Consider the following 19,278-nt stretch of genomic DNA (forward strand, 5'->3'; position numbering starts at 1 on the left):
CGTATAATTATAACTGCTAGTTTTCAGCTCTCACAACGCGGATATTTTAGGCGAAATTGATGCGCTTGCCAAGATGACAAGACGACGCACGGGTTTGATGAATCCAAGCCAAGCACGCCGGAGCCTGTCAATCGGACGGGTGAAGCGTGGGGTTTGCTATCTGATTTCACTTTCGGGGATACTTTCCTCAAAGTCTGACATGGATGACCATGTTCTTACGGCGCTAGAAGATCTCAAGTAAGTGTTCATATTGAACGACAAGCTTTTCTTTTAGTATTTCCGGTATCGTGCCTTAAATAGCCACGGTCCTAGATGTGCGTGTCGGCACAGCTCGTCCACGCCGTCAACATCCAATATCCAATCGCCTGGTGATGCTCTCCGATGGTTACTCCAGTAACCTTTCATCGAGCTAATTCTAGTCATTCACTAGTTAGTCATTGTCCGCTAGGGCAGTTTCGGTTGTCTTCGTCGAGGCATTTTAGTGGATTATTCTTAATACAGTACAAATCAAACAAATGGTTACCGGCACACCCATGTGCTTACGCGAGCACTGTGATGTGGACGATTTTGTTGGGTGGTAACCGATAAATCTGAGCTTTGTCTAGCAACTACATTACTACAGCAGCCGAAGCATTGAGTGTTGCGCCATTTTTGCGTTCTGATTCTCCTCTAATCGCACTGGATGAACCGAAGAACCAAGATTATTTCGTCATGGTCGTAAACATGCCTACTCGCATTTAGATACCCCGTCCGTAGTGATTTCACCAGCCGCACATGTTGGAAATAAAGCGCCTGCGTGTGGTTCAGGCCGAGGCCAGTGACACGCAGCCATAAGGCAGTCTTCGCGTCGCAGTTTTGACTGCCGAGACACAAATGCTAGTCCGTAATCAATATTCGTCGTCTGCTACACCTTCAGTAGAGCTTAAATGCGGCCTGAAGCACATACAGCTCCAATGTACGACACAATGCAAGTAAAGGCACGTAACGCAGGCGCCGACGGGAAACTTAGCAGTCGTATCCATTGACGGTGCGAGTTCTCAGGCCGAGATCTCCTTTCTTTTTGTTTCTACCTGACTAGTACAGTGTTTTTTTCTGACCTGCTACGTCAGGTACGATGGCGCGCTGTCGGACGCCGAGCTGTTTGCAAAAGAGATCGAGGACCCCAAGTCAACCAAGTTCACTGGCCTTGTGTCGTGGCTGTCCACCGAGATAAAATCTCTGTGCAACCTGGAGGACCACGTCAACGCCATCACAGGTACGCAAGCACTACCATTTGCAGTACGCTCATCTGCTCAGTGGCCTCTGAAAACGTAATTCGAGGCTTGTAACACAAGGAGGAAGTTCTTTGCAGTTTCGAGTTGAGGTCACCAGCTGAGTCGGTGTACACTTGCACTGTTGTCGCTTGCAGATGTGGACGACTGGAACACGTTCCTGCTTGAGATCAGCGCCTTCCTGAAGGAAATGCGTGAGTTTGAAAAGGCTTGAAAAATTTTGCACAAACTTATCTCAAGTTTCCTGAATCCACGCACCGCTTCTGTTCTGCTTTGTTTTTTTACTTCCAGAGTGCCCGATGACTGCGCTGACCGACGGACCTGTGAGCCAGAGGCTGATGACCAAAGAGAACAGGCTGTTCCTTCTTGGTGGGTCTTGGTCTCTCTTTACCTGCCTTTGTCAAACAGTTCCTGGGCAGTCCAGAACTGCCCTCGCAATGGAAATTCTATGGGCAAATGAAATACAGAGCTGCTCTGGTGCAGTTCTGAGCTGTCCAGGGTGACAAATCGAAAAGACCATGTGTCACTGTTGGTGCAGTTTTGTCGAGGGCGATGCTGTCAATCACCGGGCCTTTTCTGTCGGGGACCGCAGTATGCTGCAGTATGTTTGCAAATTGAACTGCCTAGAGTTGAGTTCCCAGGCAGTTCACGGGAGTATTTGGTGCTGGTGAACTAGGCTGCAGTAACTCACTCAGCCCTATTCCAGCCACAAAAGATGTTAGTTTTTTAACCGAAAAAAAAAAAACGCAAGAAGTATTGAGAAACGTTGTAATTTCCCGCTACAGTGACATGATATAGGAAGGAGGGACGTCATTCGGCCAGGAGCAAGAACATGAGTTTTGGTCTGTTGACTCCACGTTATCATTCAAAAGATGAGATGAAATCGAACCAGACGTCCCACTAAAATTGTCTGGCTATGTGTCTTAGCGATTGGTTGGTTCGGCACCCACCAATCACACAAACAAGATTTTGTGACGTCAGAGAGAGAGATTCGTGCAAAGTGGCTGGTTCATCTGTCGTCCATAATATCTCCATTATTTCTTTGAAGTGGGCCGTAAAATTGCTACCACTGTTATCGTGACAAAGCAGTCTTCTTTGTAAACCTAATTTGTATTTTGTCTTCATGGCACCCAGGAGTGAGACAGCTGCGCATATTGTGCCTTTCTGATACAATTCCATTTTCCTGCGCCAAGCTGCTCCAAAAGCACGAAAATGGCGAAAATTGCGCCAAACTGCTCCAGAAGAGCCTCAACGGCACGGATTTTGATGATCATGTCAGTTTCGGCGGGGACAAAACCCTCCCGCATCCCGGTCACCGCTTTTATCGTCGGTCAATCGCAAACGCAGAAATGGCTGAAATAGAAAGACTGAAACGAAGCAAGCGATAGCTTCTAAAACTCGATTCGCTTTCCGTCCGGGTTCGCAGACACGGCCTTCTCGATTAGGCATCGCTGTGGCAACAAATATGGCCGCCGTCTGATCTGGCTGAACTTTCCTGGCTGCTACCAACGCGCTCAGTGCGTATCGCCAATATTTTCCCTGGTTTATGTTATGCTATCAGCTGAGTTCCAGTCTATTCATTCTATCTGTTGTGGCTCTGAACAGTGACGTTAACGCAAGGAAACGGTTTGAGATTTGTGCCAGATTACGGGAAGTTGGGCGGCTCGAAAAAAAGTTCATTGAAATGTGGGGCCTACGACTTCGGCGTGGTTTGTCCTTCAGTGCGAAACGCGGAGCACGCGTCTATAATCGGATTCGTGAAGTGAATTGTTTGGCTTGTTGTGCTGTTGTAAAATGTTGAGGTGTTGCTGTGCTTCGAAGCGCGATCGCGAGCCTCGGGGATGGAACGATCGACACGAAAGTTGCGGGCTGTGCTGCGGCGCCGCGACCTGTTCAGGCAGCGCCCAATAGGTGCAGGACTACACGGTTGCCATAGAACGCGACTATAGACTTGATGTATGCAAAGTGAAATTTAATGCCAAAATCTAGGTGGCTAAACATTAACGCTACTCAAATGACCATAGGGTGAACCTGCGCCCCGGGGACTGAAACGGGTAGGCTGGTTGGGCTATGCGACCGTTAGCTCGAAGCTGCTCAACTGTTTCCGTGACTACAGCCGTTCGTACAACACAGCCTGGGATTACAAAAATAATAGTTTTAGCATTAAAACAGCAAAAAAAACGCCACAATTGCGGAGCCCTTAAATTTGATAAGAGTTTTAGCAGTCCGTCTGTTCCGTCATGTACGTAGTTACTGTGCTCACCGGGACTCGTCTGGGCACGTGGGCATTCGTAACCGTAAGGGGATTAGTTGCCCGCGCCTCCTCGCCCTTCCGCGCGCGCAGGCGCAGACCGGTCCGGTAGACCCGGTAAAAAAGTAACCAACAAAACAGACGGACTGCTAAAACTCTCTAATGTTAACGGCAGTTTTGTTGTCAGTGTTGCGTGCAGGCGCAACACAATGTCACCAGTTAGGAAAAAGGTAGTGCAGTTAATACTTTGTGATACTCTTAAAAACTCTTTCAGGCAAGGCTGTTTGAGTGTTCTGTGTATTCAAAACTGATTGAAATGTGCACTTGACCCTGCAAATTGCTGAAATAATGATTTTTTAAGCTCACAAGACGATGTATTAAATGTCCCTAACTGCTCCAAATCAAGATTCTTCTGCTCCAAAATCGAAATTTTGCTGCTCCAAAAACTGCTCCCAAATCTGTTTGGGCTGTCTCACCCCTGATGGCACCTCTCATAAGCTCACTGTTTTCTGCAAGCGTGCAGACTACCTTCTCAGTATGTCTCGTTTAGGTGTAAGAGAAAAACTGCCAGGAGTGAAAGTGAGAAAGCTGGCAGAAAAAAAATTACTGCGCTAAAATAAATACCTGCTGTGAGACAGTTGTAATTAGTCTATACAGCCCTAATTAGCTATTCAGACGTGAATATCACCTGTACCTCTTATTAATTCATTATATAAACATGGAAGACACGCAGCCATACTTTATCCCGTCACTTCGCCTGTACAAGCACATCTTAATTTTCATACTTTTCCCGAACAATAGAATATTAAAACACGTTGTTTTAATAAGAACTTTACAAAAGATTTGAAATGACTGGTGTTGATACGTGGCTGCAAACAGTCCAATTTTCGCTACTGGTCTTAATCACGTCTTCTTTTCTATCTTGAACGGCTGGGAAATCTTATTATGCCTGTTTCACATATGTTAAAATTGTTCTGAAGTTGCCATTTTTGTTGCATACATGACCTCCGTTTTTGCGTTCATATTGCTATTTGCATTGTATTGCTCATTGTATTGTATTGCGTTCTATACAGGGTGTTGCGACGATAACTGGAACACTTTAAAAATTTTCCTGAGCGATCCGCCGCTCTGTTCGCGCTCAAACTTCACACAAAGGTCGCATTTTGTGGTCTATTTTGTTTGACACCGGGAACAACAACGGTACTTACCTGTTTATTCTGAAAATAAATAAAAACGATTTTCGCCTATGGGAAAATGGCCGCTGATTTGGACGTGCGAGCCAGCGCAAGTTGATGTTGGAACGACGGAACCACCTGCAGAGTGCAACGCATGTTTGGGATTCATGTACGGAGCCAAATGGTGCAGCAGACGATCAGAAAATGCACCTAGAAATGAGCTAACAGACGATCAGAAAACCCGGTTTTCGGGCTTGCACGTCCAAATCACCGCCATTTTCCCTTAGGCGAAAATCGTTTTTATTTATTTTCAGAATAAACAGGTAACTACCGTTGTTGTTCCCGGTGTCAAACAAAATAGACCACAAAATGCGACCTTTGTGTGAAGCTTGAGCGTGAACAGAGCGGCGGATCGCTCAGGAAAAATTTTTAAAGTGTTCCAGTTATCGTCGCAACACACTGTATAAATGTGTGTATGTCTATATTTATTTATTTCTGTTGGCTGTCCTGCTTGAACCATTCAATTGGTCGGAAGTATTGCATAAATAAATAAAAAATAAATATGTGGCTTAGCTGTGCAAGAAAAATTTCAGGATGGGAATATGAAGCAGCACACGAAAAAGAAAAATGCATGATGCTGCGTTGCTGTTTGAAAACTTAACCACTGACAGTCTGCATTCCTACTGAATGAATGAATGAATTTATTGTTACCACCACGGAGAGGAAAGGCCACCAGCAGGCGTAGTTTGTCTCACCTAAGGGTGGACACCGGAACGCCTGCTGGTGTGGGGAACACAGGCGGACGGGAAAGGGAGGACAGAGATACAGAACTAATACCCACATTATAGCGAGTCCTGTGTTTCAGCAGTTCTGGATGCGGTACTGCAATACAATTTTGTAAATGGTGGGACATAGCTATGCAGACAAGTCTTGTACTGGCGCAGAACATGCTTGTCTTGCAAGACAGCTATGTGCGCGCCAAACGGAAATTGCTGCTTTGAAATGTCCTATTGTGACCAGAAATCACCCGCTGTGCATTTATTTAATCTTCTGCTCAGGCTCACTTGGATTTTAAATTCCCAGTTGCACATTTCGCATCATTTTCACCTCTTGCCGGCAGGCTTTGATACTTGTGTGCACCAATGGTGACAGTCACTGCCCCCCCCCCCCCTTCACCCTTTGCTGCTGCATTCTCATTGGTTGAATCTCCGTCACTGACTTCTAAACTCGTTTCCATTTGTCCTCCCTCCCTCTCTATCTCTCTCTCCCTCTTTCCCAGGCTTCCTGTGCGATGAGCTGCAGGCGGCACGCATGATCAAGGTGCTTCGGCCGGAGAGTGGCGCCCTCCAGGTGCAAATGGTGAGTGCCACTGCTGCTTCTCTGGATTAATTTTGGTCAAAATTAACCCGGAGCCCTCCATTACGGCACGCCTCATCACCTGCGTTGTGTCGGCGTGTTAAACCGTACAATCAATCAATAAACTTCTCCTTCTCCTGCAGCCTACACTTCTTGTTCGCACCCCAAGCTAGGGATGCTGGCGTTGTTACGAGCAAGTTTTCGGGTCTCGTAGAAAATGTGTTGAAACAAACAAATTAGCTTGAAGGGCACTGGTTGCGTCAAAAACTGACTCCCCGCGGTCTAATGGATCTCCATTGGGATTCCCACTCACCTGTCTTACTTTTTGTCGTTTCTTTGAAGCAAATGTGCGAAGCGCATGATCTGAGAACTTGTGAACCCTAAGCCTGCATTGCCACGCCCCCTTGAAATGCTGCAGTTACTGTTAGGTTACTCTGTGGATGCCATTGAGATGTGATGAATAATACAAAAAAAATTGAGAAAATTATGCGCTTTTTTCATTTTTCTGGAAATGACTTTGGGGTTGACGCAGTAAGCGAAACCTTTGAGCCTAACCTGGATTCTGCTTGCCCCACCCTTGACGTTTCGACTTTGGGTTTTAAGTGACGGCTAGCTGCAAGTGAAACTTTCTTCATTATCGGTTGACTTTGCGTTATTCTTTGAAAATGCTTGTGTGACTTGTCTGGGTGTTGTGGTATGTACTTGCCAACTACACAGTAGCGTGAAAATGTGAAGTTGGCTTCTTCCGAAAGACAAGTCTACAATTGCTGAGGTGGAAAAAAAGAAGAAACGCAACTTGTCTAATTCCTTGGCAACCCTGTTGTACTAAGAACAAACATGCAGTGGCTGTGAATGGCTTTCGGAAAGCTCTCTGTAAAAAAGTAAAATAGGTGCCAGTGCGTGCTTTATTGGGAGGACCGTTTTTTGTACCAACCTGGAGCATACCATATTCCTTGCTGCTGTACAAGCGTGCAAGGAGTTCAGTCTTTCAACGTGCATGTAGTACTTGATGGAAGAAGCTCAAAGTAGACTGTGACAGGATGAAAGACAACCTCGAACTGCTTGTTCAATAAGACTTCTGTGGTTTATTTCTGTTGATATCATTTGGAGCTGCACAAATGAGGGTTATTACTTTCCTTGATTTCCAGACAGGCATGAGTTTATCTACTGTCCTGAATGTTCTCATTTGTGTGTGTGTGTGTGCTTGTGTCGTATGCATGCATGGCTCATGCCTCACATGAGTGTTTTACAGTAAAGCCAACCTAGCCGAATGGGCCATGCAGAGAAGCCACACATTTGTGTAGTGAAGCCAACTTTAACTTGTAGTGACAGGAAATTTTGAATGAGTTAAAAATAAAAGTAAAGAAAAAAAGAGGCTCACAAGCAGTGAAAAAGCACTGCAAATTGAATCGGGTGTTAAGCAGTGTTTACGAATTATTTACAAATTACCAGTTTTCTCGCGCCTGTAACGGCGGCCATATGTGCTTCTGCAGGAGGAGTCACCGGTGGCCAAGGCCATGAAAGGCATGCTGATGACCTTGGGCTTTGGCAAGCCCCCGCCAACCATTACGCCTGCACAGCTCTTCTCGAAGGCCGAGTCCAAGGTACGTGGCGACTGGCACGGTATTTTCCCAATCACAGCATCGAGTTTCCTGTTTCATTTATGAGGTGGCGACACGAAATTTCGAAGTGTACGCACGCAGACAATCCCCACATCTCACGAACCGTGAAAAACCACCTCATAGTTGTCGCATTCTACCGTATAATGCGGAATATAGGTCGAGGCGGAATATAGGTCGACCCCCTTACCTTGTAGCCGAAAAATGCAAAAAAAAAAATTAGGTACCAACCATTGTTTTATTGAGACTATAACTTGTTTCGTCTTATATTACTCATTTAAAACTGTCTGAAGTATCGTCGGACGACTGCTTCTGGCTCGCTGTCGCCCACACAGCAGGTCGACCTCGTTGCAGTCCAGGGAATTACTTCTGCAGCACTTCTTCAACACTCGCAAGACCATGTCATCGTGAAGCGAGCGCAAAGCATGGGACCCTCGTGTGCAGACCGTAGCGACAGCCAGTCTGTGCAGGCAGTCAGCAAACATCTTGGGGTATCCATTCGTAGAGACATCGCACGACGCTAGCGGACGAAATTCGCCCCCTTTGTACAGCAGCACAGGTGCACAGAGCAGCGCCCATGAAGCGAGGTCTTCCGAGCGTTGCATACCGAAAGCTAACGCCGCTAGCAACACTTCTTTTGGTGATACCGAACTGGCGCAAGGCGGACACGTCGTTGGCCTTGGAAAACCCCCAACTTTTCTTTTAAATGCTGCTGTGAACTGGCACCAAGGGCCTAAACTCATTTTGAGCAAGAAGAAAATAGCACGCACACATTCGCCGACAGCGAGAGAAGCAACAAAACAAAGATGGCGTCGCGTCCGATTGATGGTGGTGGCGATGGTGCCTTTGGGGTTTGGATGGGCTCGATGGGCTGCCCGGTCGCCAAATGACAACTGCCAAATGACTGCAATATAGGTCGAGGGGTGACTTTTCGGCAAATTTTTCTGTAAAAAATCTCGACCTATATTCCGCATTATACGGTAGTTAAAGTGGTGGGGCCTTTGACCAACCAATGTGCTCAGCACTGCACCTCGCTCAAAGGTTTCTGCGTGATGAAGGGCCTTGGATCTCCACCTCTGCATCAGCGGTTGGCGATATTGTCACGCAGCCAAAGACGATGCAGTTGTCTTCAAGGAAAAAGTATATTGAAGCGAACTTGTGCTCCCCTAATAACTCAAAGAACATGCAAACAGCGAAGCAGTCAACAAAAGTGACGTGCGCAGGCGAGCGTCGGCGAGTCGAATACCGCGGTGTCTGCTCTGCAGGTTTTATGTTTCGGCACGAGGGTTTCTCGAAGTGTTGATACACACCCAGAACACTGTAGATCAACGAAGATTATTCTAGGCTAGTGACGTTAGGGCGAAATGCTTTCCTTATCAGAATGAGATAGAAAGAATGGAGCACGCACTTTGCTTGGGACACGGATAACACGGCCGGGCAGTAAAAACAAAATATAAAACAAACAAACCCAGTACATGGTTCGCGGCAGTATTGGAGTGATTGCCCCCGAAATCTGCCTGTGGGGACACTGTCGTTGACTGACGCTCGTTCATTTGTGCATTGGCCCATTGCAGGTGCGTGAGCTGGTGCCCAAAGCGGGCCCGACGGTGATGAGCAAGCCGCTGTTCCTGGGCGGCCTGACGGAGAAGCAGTGGTTTGCCCTGGCCAAGCTGCAGGCCCAGATGCAGGAGGAGTACCGCGTGCGCCGCGAGACCCTCATCAAGCGTCTGGACGTCACCATCCAGTCCTTCAAGTGGGCTGAGCGCCTCAAGGTGGGGGCCAGGGGCACCCTCCTCGGGAAAGCTACGTCAAGGCAGTATACTTGTTTCAACTGTGGGAATATTTTCCTAGCGTGGTCGGGGGCTTTATCAAGGGATATCTGGCCTGTGACTACCACGGTGATATAAACTGTAAACAAGAAAGCGGGAAGAGGGATTAGGTGCGGTACGAGTGACCGATCTGACCCAGTCACGGTGAGCGCAAAGCCTTTGCGCTCCAAATGGGGAGGGGGAAATGAAGCAAGCTTAGTGTAGTGAAGAAGCAGCCGTTGTATAGCCTGTATTCAATAGTGAGACATACGTGCAGGCAACCATGTGAGTGCACCGTCACTGGTTACGGCTCCGCGGGGTGGCGGTACTTGTCCGGGCTAAGCGCATAATATGGGTTGGACATTCCTAGTCTAGCCCGCCGAACGCAAAGTAATGCCTCCACTCCGATGTGAGTGCGATTAATAACAGCTCTGTTGACACCACCATCGAGAATCGGGTTGAAACGGAGCAGACGACGTATGCCGGTGTTATATTTTTCTTCGGTATGCAGCCGCAGTGGCACAAGCCACGCCATGTCCGTGGCGCTTCGGCCACGTTCATGGCCGTTTCAGTGTTGCCAAACGAATAAATTGACAGCTAAACTTTTCAATGAATACCACCTATACTTACATTTGTGTTGGGACTAAATGCAAGTGAGGGGGGGAGGGGGAGGCTTCCCAGTAAAATAAATGCGCCATCAAATCAGTAGGTTGTTACACTCCCAGTCTTAATCGTGGGGTACCGTATTTTGTCTGCTGTAATGCGTGCTGTCCTCCAAAGGGAGTACACGGTGTCCAAACTGCAAACAAGACTTGCTTTGAGCAAGCCAGTCGTTGCACTGATTTTGCGTGCTATGCTCTCTTTTGCCCAATGTCAACATCGGTGGCGGCACTCACCTGGTTATTTGGAAATCCATTAAAAACAATTTTAACCGCTGAGAACTGGGGCTGCTGGGACAACAGAATTGCAACCACGCAACGGTGGCGCCACCAGTCTTAATCAGAATGAAACACTTTGCAGAACGCTTTGTGTGACCTCCACCTCTTTTGTATGAATTCACCCCGAGAAGCGCTTGTCCAAGAGCATGCATGTGGTCACGTTCCCTCTTTAGAAGCAGCAACTTTATTTGGAAGATTGATGGGGGCAGGTGTGTATCAGCAGTGGCATCGAGGGGAGAGAGGCGACAGCCCAATCTGTCAACCTGTGCCCCCTCTCCATCTGCAGGGCATGGAGGACAAGATCATGGCTGCCTACCAGCCCAGGCGGAGACTCATGGAGGCCGAACCCAGCGTCAGCGTCGGCCACGTGCTGGCTGCCAGAGAAGGTGAGGAGGCCCCTCAGGCTGCTGCCACTGTGTCGTTCGTGGATGTGCATCCACTCTTTGGTGAATTCGGTCGTACTTGCAGTGCTGTGTTGTCAGTGCACCTATCTATGCTAGCAAGACACTCATCTCTAGGATCCGTGGTGGCTTATCTGGCTGTGTTCAGGTTAGGGCTGGGCAGGCAGGTGCCACTGTGGGCAGACTTCGGTGCCTGTTTTTTTGCTTTCAGTGGCGTCCAGCTTAGGTGTTACTGCTGTGCATGGAGTTTTGGATGGTGTTACTGTTGTTTCCTCACTGGGAGTTTGAACGGATGCTTGGTGTCTCAGCTGTGAAGTGTCCTACCAGCAAAGCTGAGCTGAGCATTCTCTTTTTTTAAATGCATAAGCATTTCTACGTGAACCCAAAGCGGAAACCCGTCTCTCTGTCTGTAACTGTGATTGTTTCACGACTTCACCTTGTAAGAAAATGTTAATAAGAAAAGGCCAGAGGGCCTTCAGGACTACATTATGTGGTCCATAGAGAAATGCCATGTCAGCAGTGCTGTTGTGCCTTGTGGTGAAGCTGGCTTTGAAGGGACTCGGTGTATAGAGCTGTCTAGGAATACGTGGGGTCATAGGAAGGTATTCAAGAGAGGGCCCTAGGGCATCCATATCGGGCTGCTTTTACTGCCTTTGAAAAGTGTTTTTCCACGAATGCATTTCAGTGAAGTAGTAAAGCCAACACTGAAGGGCTTAGCGCATAACAGAGCAGTGTATACTACTCATTATTCAACATTTCTTAGCTGGGAATAGGTGGAAATATTTGTCAGTGGTATATGGAATACTGCTCAGTCTCGCTTGCAGCGCTAAAGGTGCAAAGCGTTGTGCATTTTGTTTGTTGCTGATCAGTTTCTTGCAGCTTTGGGAGAAAAACCTTTGCCTTTTTGCTTTGAGGTACAATAGCAAGTGCATTGGAAAGCCAACGTTTTCTTGTCTGTAACTGAGTTAAATTAGTTCCATCTGAAAGGAAAAGTTGAAAGTAGGATAGGAACTTTTGAGCTCAGGGCTGGTTTTTGTTTGTTTAGTTTTCAATCTCGTACATTTTCGCCTTTTCAACATGATTTAATTTCGCAGCTTTGTGCTAGCATACCTCTGGGACCACTTTAGGCTTCATATGACAGAACATGCACGCTTCATGCCTGGCCAGCTGCTGTTCTGTGTGCCGAGGCCTTTCAACGTTCGAAATTTGCCTATTCGAGCTAAGGCATGTGCTGTAGTGGAGGGCTACAAAATGATTTGTACCATCCGGGGTTCCTGAATATGTTATGAAGATTTGGGCAGACATGCATTGTATTTTGTGTTCATTACATTTTGGTTTTGCAAAGTTTGAAAACCGCAGAGCACTGATTCAGCTTACAGGGAGCGTGTAACACCTAAAGAGGGTGCTTTTATTAAACCATCTTTAAATAAACTTTAGCGCTGCCTAGTTATAAATGGTAGTGCAACTGCGTCAAACAAGATCCCATTGGTCAATTGAAAACTGGGCAGAAGGAAAGCGTTAATCCACATTGGTTCGTTCTTGCATAAATTGTCTAAAGGGTGTCTATGACGCACAGGAGTACATATCCTTGAAAGACATGGCTGCTGTATTCTTCGGGCTGCTATATCTATTGTGTGCACATTGCATTTAACGAAACCAGTGCTTCTTTAGCTCTGCTCCTGTACTTGTTCAGGTGTGTGTACGGGAGCTGTGTTTGCTGCTCTGTTTAGCACATTGGCCATACAGGCAAAACAAAATGCCATCAACAGACGGCATGACAAGTGAAAAGGGCTGCGATCAAGCGCTACTTTCCATCCTTTACATGAATCATCTTCAGAGGCGACTTCCTTGGAGTGAGCTGTCAATATTGCTGATCAGCAGGTAGTTCTCATCAAATTAGTAAGTTCAGTAGCCACAGCGAGTGATGCAGAAACGCCATATGTCCTAAGACCCTCCTTGGTGCTGATCCAGCACAGGCATAATCAGAGCACAAAAAAGAAATTAGCAGTGACTTAGTTCGGCTATGCCAGGATATACGTAGCGTGAGCTAAGGTTCAGCAATCCAATCTCATCAGATCCAATTCCATCCAGTTCAGTCCAATCCAGTCCGGTCCAGTCCAGTCGCTCCTCGCGCATGCGCAGCAAGGCTGTCCAGGAGCCACGCGAAACGGCTATCAAGCGCCTCCGACGCAGTGACAGACTTGGCTACTGCGCAACGGAGCCGACAGCTGGGCACGCCCCAGCGCCAGTGCATCTGCCGCGGCTATGACGTCACTCCTGTAGAATGCGCAGACCGGCGAATGTGCAGACCCAATTCGTTACCCACCCCTACTCCAATTGAGTTGTATTTCCAATGCAATCCAATTTAGTCCAATCCAATTCAATCCGATCCAATCTGATCCAATCTAACGCTCCTTGCGCTTGTGCAGCACAGCCCTTCAAGGTCTACGCGAAACTGCTCAACCTCGGCCAGTGTAGCTTACGCTACAAAAGAAAAAAACGGTTGAGGTAGGAGTTCACAGTTGTCAACAAGGTATGCACTCATCAAAACGTAGGTACCTTTATTATAAGTTCGTTGGCTGCAGGCAGTAATAGAAACCCACGATGGCTGAAAAAAAATCCCCACAGAGCAAAAGAAAAGAAGCCCACATTGATGTTCATAGTCGTCAATAAATTGCTGCGCGATTTCTGTTGTCTCGGAATGGCCTACAAGATTCCAAGACATGAAAAGCATGACCTGGTAAACAGCAAATACAGTACTGGCTGGCAGTTTGTAACTGGTTTTCCTGTGTTCAGCTATCCCAGGCATTTTGCGGCAGGTTGGTGGGAAAATCATCGGTGCGTGTGACTGTGGGATCCGTCGATGGTTTGCCACCAACAAAGTGAACTGGCTACCATTTGGTTCCATTGGCACTACTAGGTTAAAAAAAAAAAAGCGGACATACAATGAAATGTAAACGAGCACTTCCTTCACGCGAAGCACACGGCTTATTTGTCATGTTTGGTGGTCGTGAAGGCTTTACTGTGCTAAAAGTCAAAAGAACTCCATTTTAAAGGAGAATCATAAGTATTTGCACAGTTTGCAATGCAACATCACAGGGTTACTACCTGTGGGTAACTACACTAGCATTGTCTGCTTGACCTTCTGCCATGTAGTTAGAAGAGCATGCACGAGATGGTGTTGCAGTCCTGTTGCATGGTCACCATAACATACATTGGAATACTGATGTCTGTTGTGAAATTTCTAAAGGGTGAAAGTTGGAGCAACCTGGCGGTTTAGTTCCCTTAGCGATTGAAATTGAGAGCCAGCACAGAGTGCCATAACCAGTGCTCGCTAGATTTTTAACTGATTTTTTTGAGGTCCCACTTGAGGGTGGGAAGAGTTCGCGAGGACCGTCCTCTGCTTGCTTGCTTGACCCATTCCCCACCAGTGGCTGCTGACCTGAAGAATGGTGGCTGCCATTGGCACCTGTACCGGCCGAACTTGCTCAAACATAACAATGGGCGAGTCGATACATTTCGAAGGGAATAAACATCACCAGAACAATTGAAAACAAGAAAGGGAGCACGGACAGACCTAGCACTGTGTCTGATTGTACTCTTTGTTGTGCTTTGTTGTTTTTGCACTGATTATTCTTCTTAAAACTGGACAGACTTGTTTTGTAGTACTTGTTTGCACTCGCCTCGGTGCAAGAGAATGTCTCTCTGTGGCCGATTGTGCAATGCCCCCCCTCTCCTTCTTCCCCTCTCCCTGGGCAGACCTGACGATGCTGGAGAAGACGAGCGGTGCGGGTGTGCGCAAGAACACCAAGAGCGCGGTGAACCGGGTGCTCATCGGCAACGTGCCCGACCGGGGTGGTCGCCCCGAGGAGCAGCAGTCCCCACCCCCCGAGATGCCCAGCTGGCAGAAGCGCACCGACGGGCCCCAGGGGGGAGGAGGTGGGTGTGAGGGGAGGGGAGAGGGAGGAGGGGAAAATGGGTTTGTCTGCCTCCCCCCCTTATTCCTTTTTCTTCTTGGCATCCTGTCAGGGCCCAAGCGACAACAGAGTCAGCACTTTTCCATACTAAGCAAAGCTGCAACTGTTAATGGGAAAGTAGGAACAGCTCAGGTGGGGTGGGTGGAGTTTGGTGTTTGCGGTGTGCTTTGCCATGGGTGCCTGGTGCATGGGAGGGATTCAGCATGCTTCGAATGCGTGTCACCACCCAAGCACTCCCCTTGTGTTGCTATTGATTTCCAAAGCGTCCAGTGCAGACACACGTGCAGGCGCAGTGCAGATACACGGCGACCCGCAATTTATATCACACGGCCATGATCTCATCAAACAGAGACCTATCGAGAAACGGTCAAAGAATGCTCCATCAGCTCGATGGTGTTAGCTTGCTAAAGGTCGACTGTGACCCGCGACTTATGAGCATGCGTTAGAGGCGTGTACCGAGGCCTACGTGAGTAATACGAGCACATTGGTAATTACACAAGGACATGGCAATCACACCAGCTGCAAAAGTACGCTCCCACCGAGAATGTCCTCTTTGCTTGGGAGTGCCAATGTCAAAGTAACTGCAAGAATAAGTAAAAGGCGCAAAGGAAAAGGGGTGGTGATGAGGATTGGGCGGTGATGCTTTAGCATTGGCTGCGCCATAAGGAGTGCCTAGGTGCGCTCGTAATCTTTTTCTTTGTGAGTTGCAATTGAATAACAGTACACACAGCCACTATTTACGTCCACAAGCTGAGTACAGAGTAGTGAAAATGAACACCATTGATGCTTGGTTATGATAAGAGATCAGATAAAAACCACGAAGGCGGAAAAAGGATAAACTCCTTTTGTTTTCCCTATTAATAGTGGTGTGCACCTTCTCTCCCGTACGACTTGCCTGCGGCCTTGGTTCTTGTGTCCCTCTAGCACTGTTGGCTTGTGTGGCTGCATCAAAGTTCTCAAGCTTGTCATGGCGCCTATAGCACACCACTGACAGCCTACTGCAGAATGGCTTTTTTTTTTTTTAGAAATTTTTGATTTATAATACAGGCATTTGCAAATAATGGGAGGGGGGTTGGGGTAGATGCGAGTGCATACGGTAGTCTTAAAAAGGGGCCATGGGGACAAAATGCAAGTTTTGTTCATTAAAAAAGAATGCTTTGCCTCGATAACAGTGATGACAATTTTATCTCGGACAATCGGGCTAGGTAGGATGTAGTGATGAACGACTATGGCACCGTCCACTTTTGTGTGCTTTCTGTGGTAAAATAAGCCGCTTATTACAATGGTGCGGTGCCGTGATATCGGATGTAACGATTGAATCCGGTCACAGCATGCAGCTACAATGTGAGCTGCTGCCGGCCAACAGTATGTGCAGTGAGCCGTCTTTAGAGCCTCGTTTGTGCGATTGGTGGTTTCCAACCTAAACCACCGCTAAGACACGTGACTGGGCAGTCGTAGTGGGGTCTGTGGTTCCGTTTGATTGTATTACACGAATGCTGTCATGCAGTCAACACGCTGGTAACAATGGGCATCCTTGATTCACCAGTCCTGGACGGACTGCGGTCAGTCTGAGGACTGCGTTGGGACCGGCAGTCCCATATAAATGCGTGGGAAAATAAAGCGCTGCATCGTGTCCAGACAGTCCGTGGATAATCCAGGACCGGTAAATCAAGGATGCCCTATGTTTTCACGCAAGCCCTAATGACGTCACTCTTGCCGGTGCTATGTCACTGTAGTGCAGAATTTGAAGGTTTTTCAATATTTTTTTTTTTGGTGGGGGGTTAAGAAAACGATTTCATGGTTGGCGTGGATCTGAGCGAGTCACTGAAGGGCAGTTTTTTTTAATTGAAGGTAGTTGTATGCTGTCTTCTTCAGCGACAATGTCCCTGAAGAAGAAAGTGTATGACAGCTGCATCTTACCAGTGCTCACCTACGGGGCAGAAGCTTGGAGACTCACTAAGAGGGTTCAACTTAAATTGAGAACGACTCAGCGGGCAATGGAGCGGAAGATGATAGGTGTAACATTATGGGACAAGAAGAGAGTGGGGTGGATCAGGGAACAAACACGCGTTAAGGACATATTAGTAGAGATTAAGAAGAAGAAATGGATGTGAGCAGGGCATGTAATGCGAAGGCAAGATAACCATTGGTCATTAGGGGCAACAGAGTGGATCCCTAGAGAAGGCGGGCGCGGCAGTGGGGCCGGCAGAAAGTTAAATGGGCAGGTGAGATCAAGGAGTTTGCGGGGATAAATTGGTCGCCGTTGGCACAGGACCGGGGTAATTTGGGATTAATGGGAGAGGCCTTGGCCTTGCAGTGGTCGTAGATAGGCTGGTGGTGGTGTATGCTGTCTTCATGGCTCCTCTGAACAAGTTCCTAGTCCACCTGTCGTGCGAACCGACCAGACCATATGTCGTCTTCCTGCTTGAGAAAGTCGTACAATCGGGGTTTGACTGTACGCATCCGTGTGTACCTTCCATGTGTGGCACATGGTGTCGATGGCACTGGAACTTTGCATTCGGAGCTGTTTACCCAGTCCTGTCTGTACAAACACTTCGAGTGCAGTGAGCATTGGAAGGTCGTGCTTGTACTATGCACTGGGATGTGCATTTGTTTGGGATTGAGTAGTTGTCGCAGCCTAGGCTGTTGCTTGTCTCAACCGTTTTTGATGCCGTGTTCTCAAACGTGCAGGTCGTGGCGGCGGCACGAGCTACTCGACCGGCCGTATCCAGGGTGCCGGCTGGGACGCCCAGAGGGGAGATGGCAGGGGAGACCAAGGAGGAGGAGGATACGGAGGAGGCTACGGGCAGAGGGACCAGAGGGAGTCCCGGGGGGGAAGGGGAGGGGGACGGGGAGGGGGCCGCGACGGTGGCTATCAGGGCGGAGGCTACGGGCACCAGGACAGCTACGGCGGCGGTGGCTACGGGGGCGGTGGGGGCTACAAGCAGGACAACTACGGCCAGAGAGAGGGCGGTGGAGGGAGGGGCGGCTACAGGGGGGGCAGGGGAGGAGGAGGAAGAGGGGGAGGGAGGCAGTACGACCGGTGACCCTGTGGTGGCTCTGCGCTAGGTGGCGCTGTTCGTGGGGGGGGGGAGTGAGTGCATGGCACTAAGAAAGTGTGATTGACGCAGTGAGTGAGTAATTGTGGCGCATCCTCTGTTTAAAGCGTAATTCAGGCTCTTTTTTTTTTAGTTTAGTTGAAAGTGATGCTGGGATGGGAAGCTGTTCATTAAAGAAGCCACTTAAAAGTGGGGTGTCCTTGTTGGCAGTTCTTTGATTGCCGAACTGGTCGAGGAGGGGCCGGTTTGCAGGCAGCGCCGCTTGATTGTTGCGGCCCAATTTGTGTCTGCATGCAGATTATTTTAGCTAGGCCCGTATTAACAGTGAAGGGTCTGTGTAAATGGCGAGTGCATTTCTCTTTAGCGAGTGGTCACAGGGAGTCGGTTGTTTGCATAAGCGGCTTATTAACGTGCACACAGTCCAACCTGTAAGGCTCTGTCTGAAAAGTGCATTTATTGTAGCCACGTGAGAAGCATCCCAGGGGAGGAGTGGGATGGCGGAAGAACAACAAATTATATAATGTGTGGGGTTGCGAGGGGGAGTTTGGTTGGGGCGTCCAGATGTGGTTTTTGATAAGTTATTGCCATGCATGCGTGTGCCTTTGTTATGCGCCTTCAACCAAAGTTGTTTGTCTGAAGTGTATGAATGGAATAAACTAACCTTGCATTGCAAACTGTCGCGTAATGTCTGTGTGTTAACCTGCGGAGTTCCTGAGTGAGGCATACTCTGCACTTGGTAAATGCAGTTCTGGCTTTGTCCAAGGTGAAGTGAAAGTAGTCGTCTTGGATGGTCAGCCAGTGTGTGGATGCCTCTTGGTCAGTATCCCATATGTTTTGGTGTGCTGGTGTGTGATGAAGCGCTGGGTTTTGACTGCGTACCTTAGTTGCACCGTCAGACAATGTGACTTGCGGCTTTGTATAACTGCTGTTTTCGTTTCGCGAAAGTAGAGTGCCAAAAGAGGTTGTACAAATTTTGCGTCCCATTCCGTAGCCTAAGGCTGGCTGAGGTCCATACAATTATGCGCATGTATAGCCCCACATAATTTCAGTGCGTGTAGTTCCAAAGTTCATGCACTGAGCTTTACAGTGAGTTAACTACACTACGTATTACATTGACAGCTCCAATGTAAAGTCATCTTAACAACAAAACTGGGGTAAGGATAAAATTCTTCCTAGCTCTAGCTAGGAAATAAGCGAAAGTCCATTTAAAAGAACTGCGAGTTGGGCTTTTTGGTAATTGTTCGTGGTGGGAAAAGCGCTACAACGATGAGGACAAGCAAGTACACAGGACAAAGCGCTACTAGCAACTGAAAATTTATTACGGGAAGAAACACATATGGAATAAACGCCACCGTCATAACGTCCAAAGTTACAATCTAGCATCCGACAAGCCAGACCGACATAAGGAGCTTCTGCAACGTGG

The 19,278-nt window shown here is 48.0% G+C and overlaps 1 protein-coding gene across 1 annotated transcript; it reads left to right on the top strand.

The window, feature by feature from the left end:
- The first annotated feature begins 82 nt into the window (after window positions 1-82).
- On the top strand, window positions 83-18,529 carry LOC144149938 (protein FAM98A). The gene is made up of 10 exons (XM_077681682.1): window positions 83-237; window positions 1,110-1,255; window positions 1,409-1,465; window positions 1,563-1,640; window positions 5,977-6,056; window positions 7,547-7,657; window positions 9,247-9,444; window positions 10,705-10,804; window positions 14,579-14,758; window positions 17,488-18,529. Exons 1-10 carry the CDS (start codon window positions 98-100, stop codon window positions 17,841-17,843), a joined length of 1,446 nt encoding a protein of 481 aa, XP_077537808.1. The 5' UTR covers window positions 83-97; the 3' UTR covers window positions 17,844-18,529.
- Window positions 18,530-19,278: the final 749 nt, after the last annotated feature.

Source organism: Haemaphysalis longicornis, unplaced genomic scaffold, assembly GCF_048455015.1.
Source record: "Haemaphysalis longicornis isolate Haplotype H1 unplaced genomic scaffold, Haemaphysalis longicornis Haplotype H1 scaffold_8, whole genome shotgun sequence".
Taxonomy (NCBI): Eukaryota; Metazoa; Arthropoda; class Arachnida; order Ixodida; family Ixodidae; genus Haemaphysalis; species Haemaphysalis longicornis.

Coding starts and splice junctions, on each gene's coding strand:
- LOC144149938 (XM_077681682.1), top strand. CDS start 98: ATGAATCCAAGCCAAGCACGCCGGAGCCTGTCAATCGGACGGGTGAAG. Junction 1,466..1,562: donor CGCCTTCCTGAAGGAAATGC/GTGAGTTTGAAA, acceptor TTTTACTTCCAG/AGTGCCCGATGACTGCGCTG. Junction 7,658..9,246: donor TCTCGAAGGCCGAGTCCAAG/GTACGTGGCGAC, acceptor GGCCCATTGCAG/GTGCGTGAGCTGGTGCCCAA.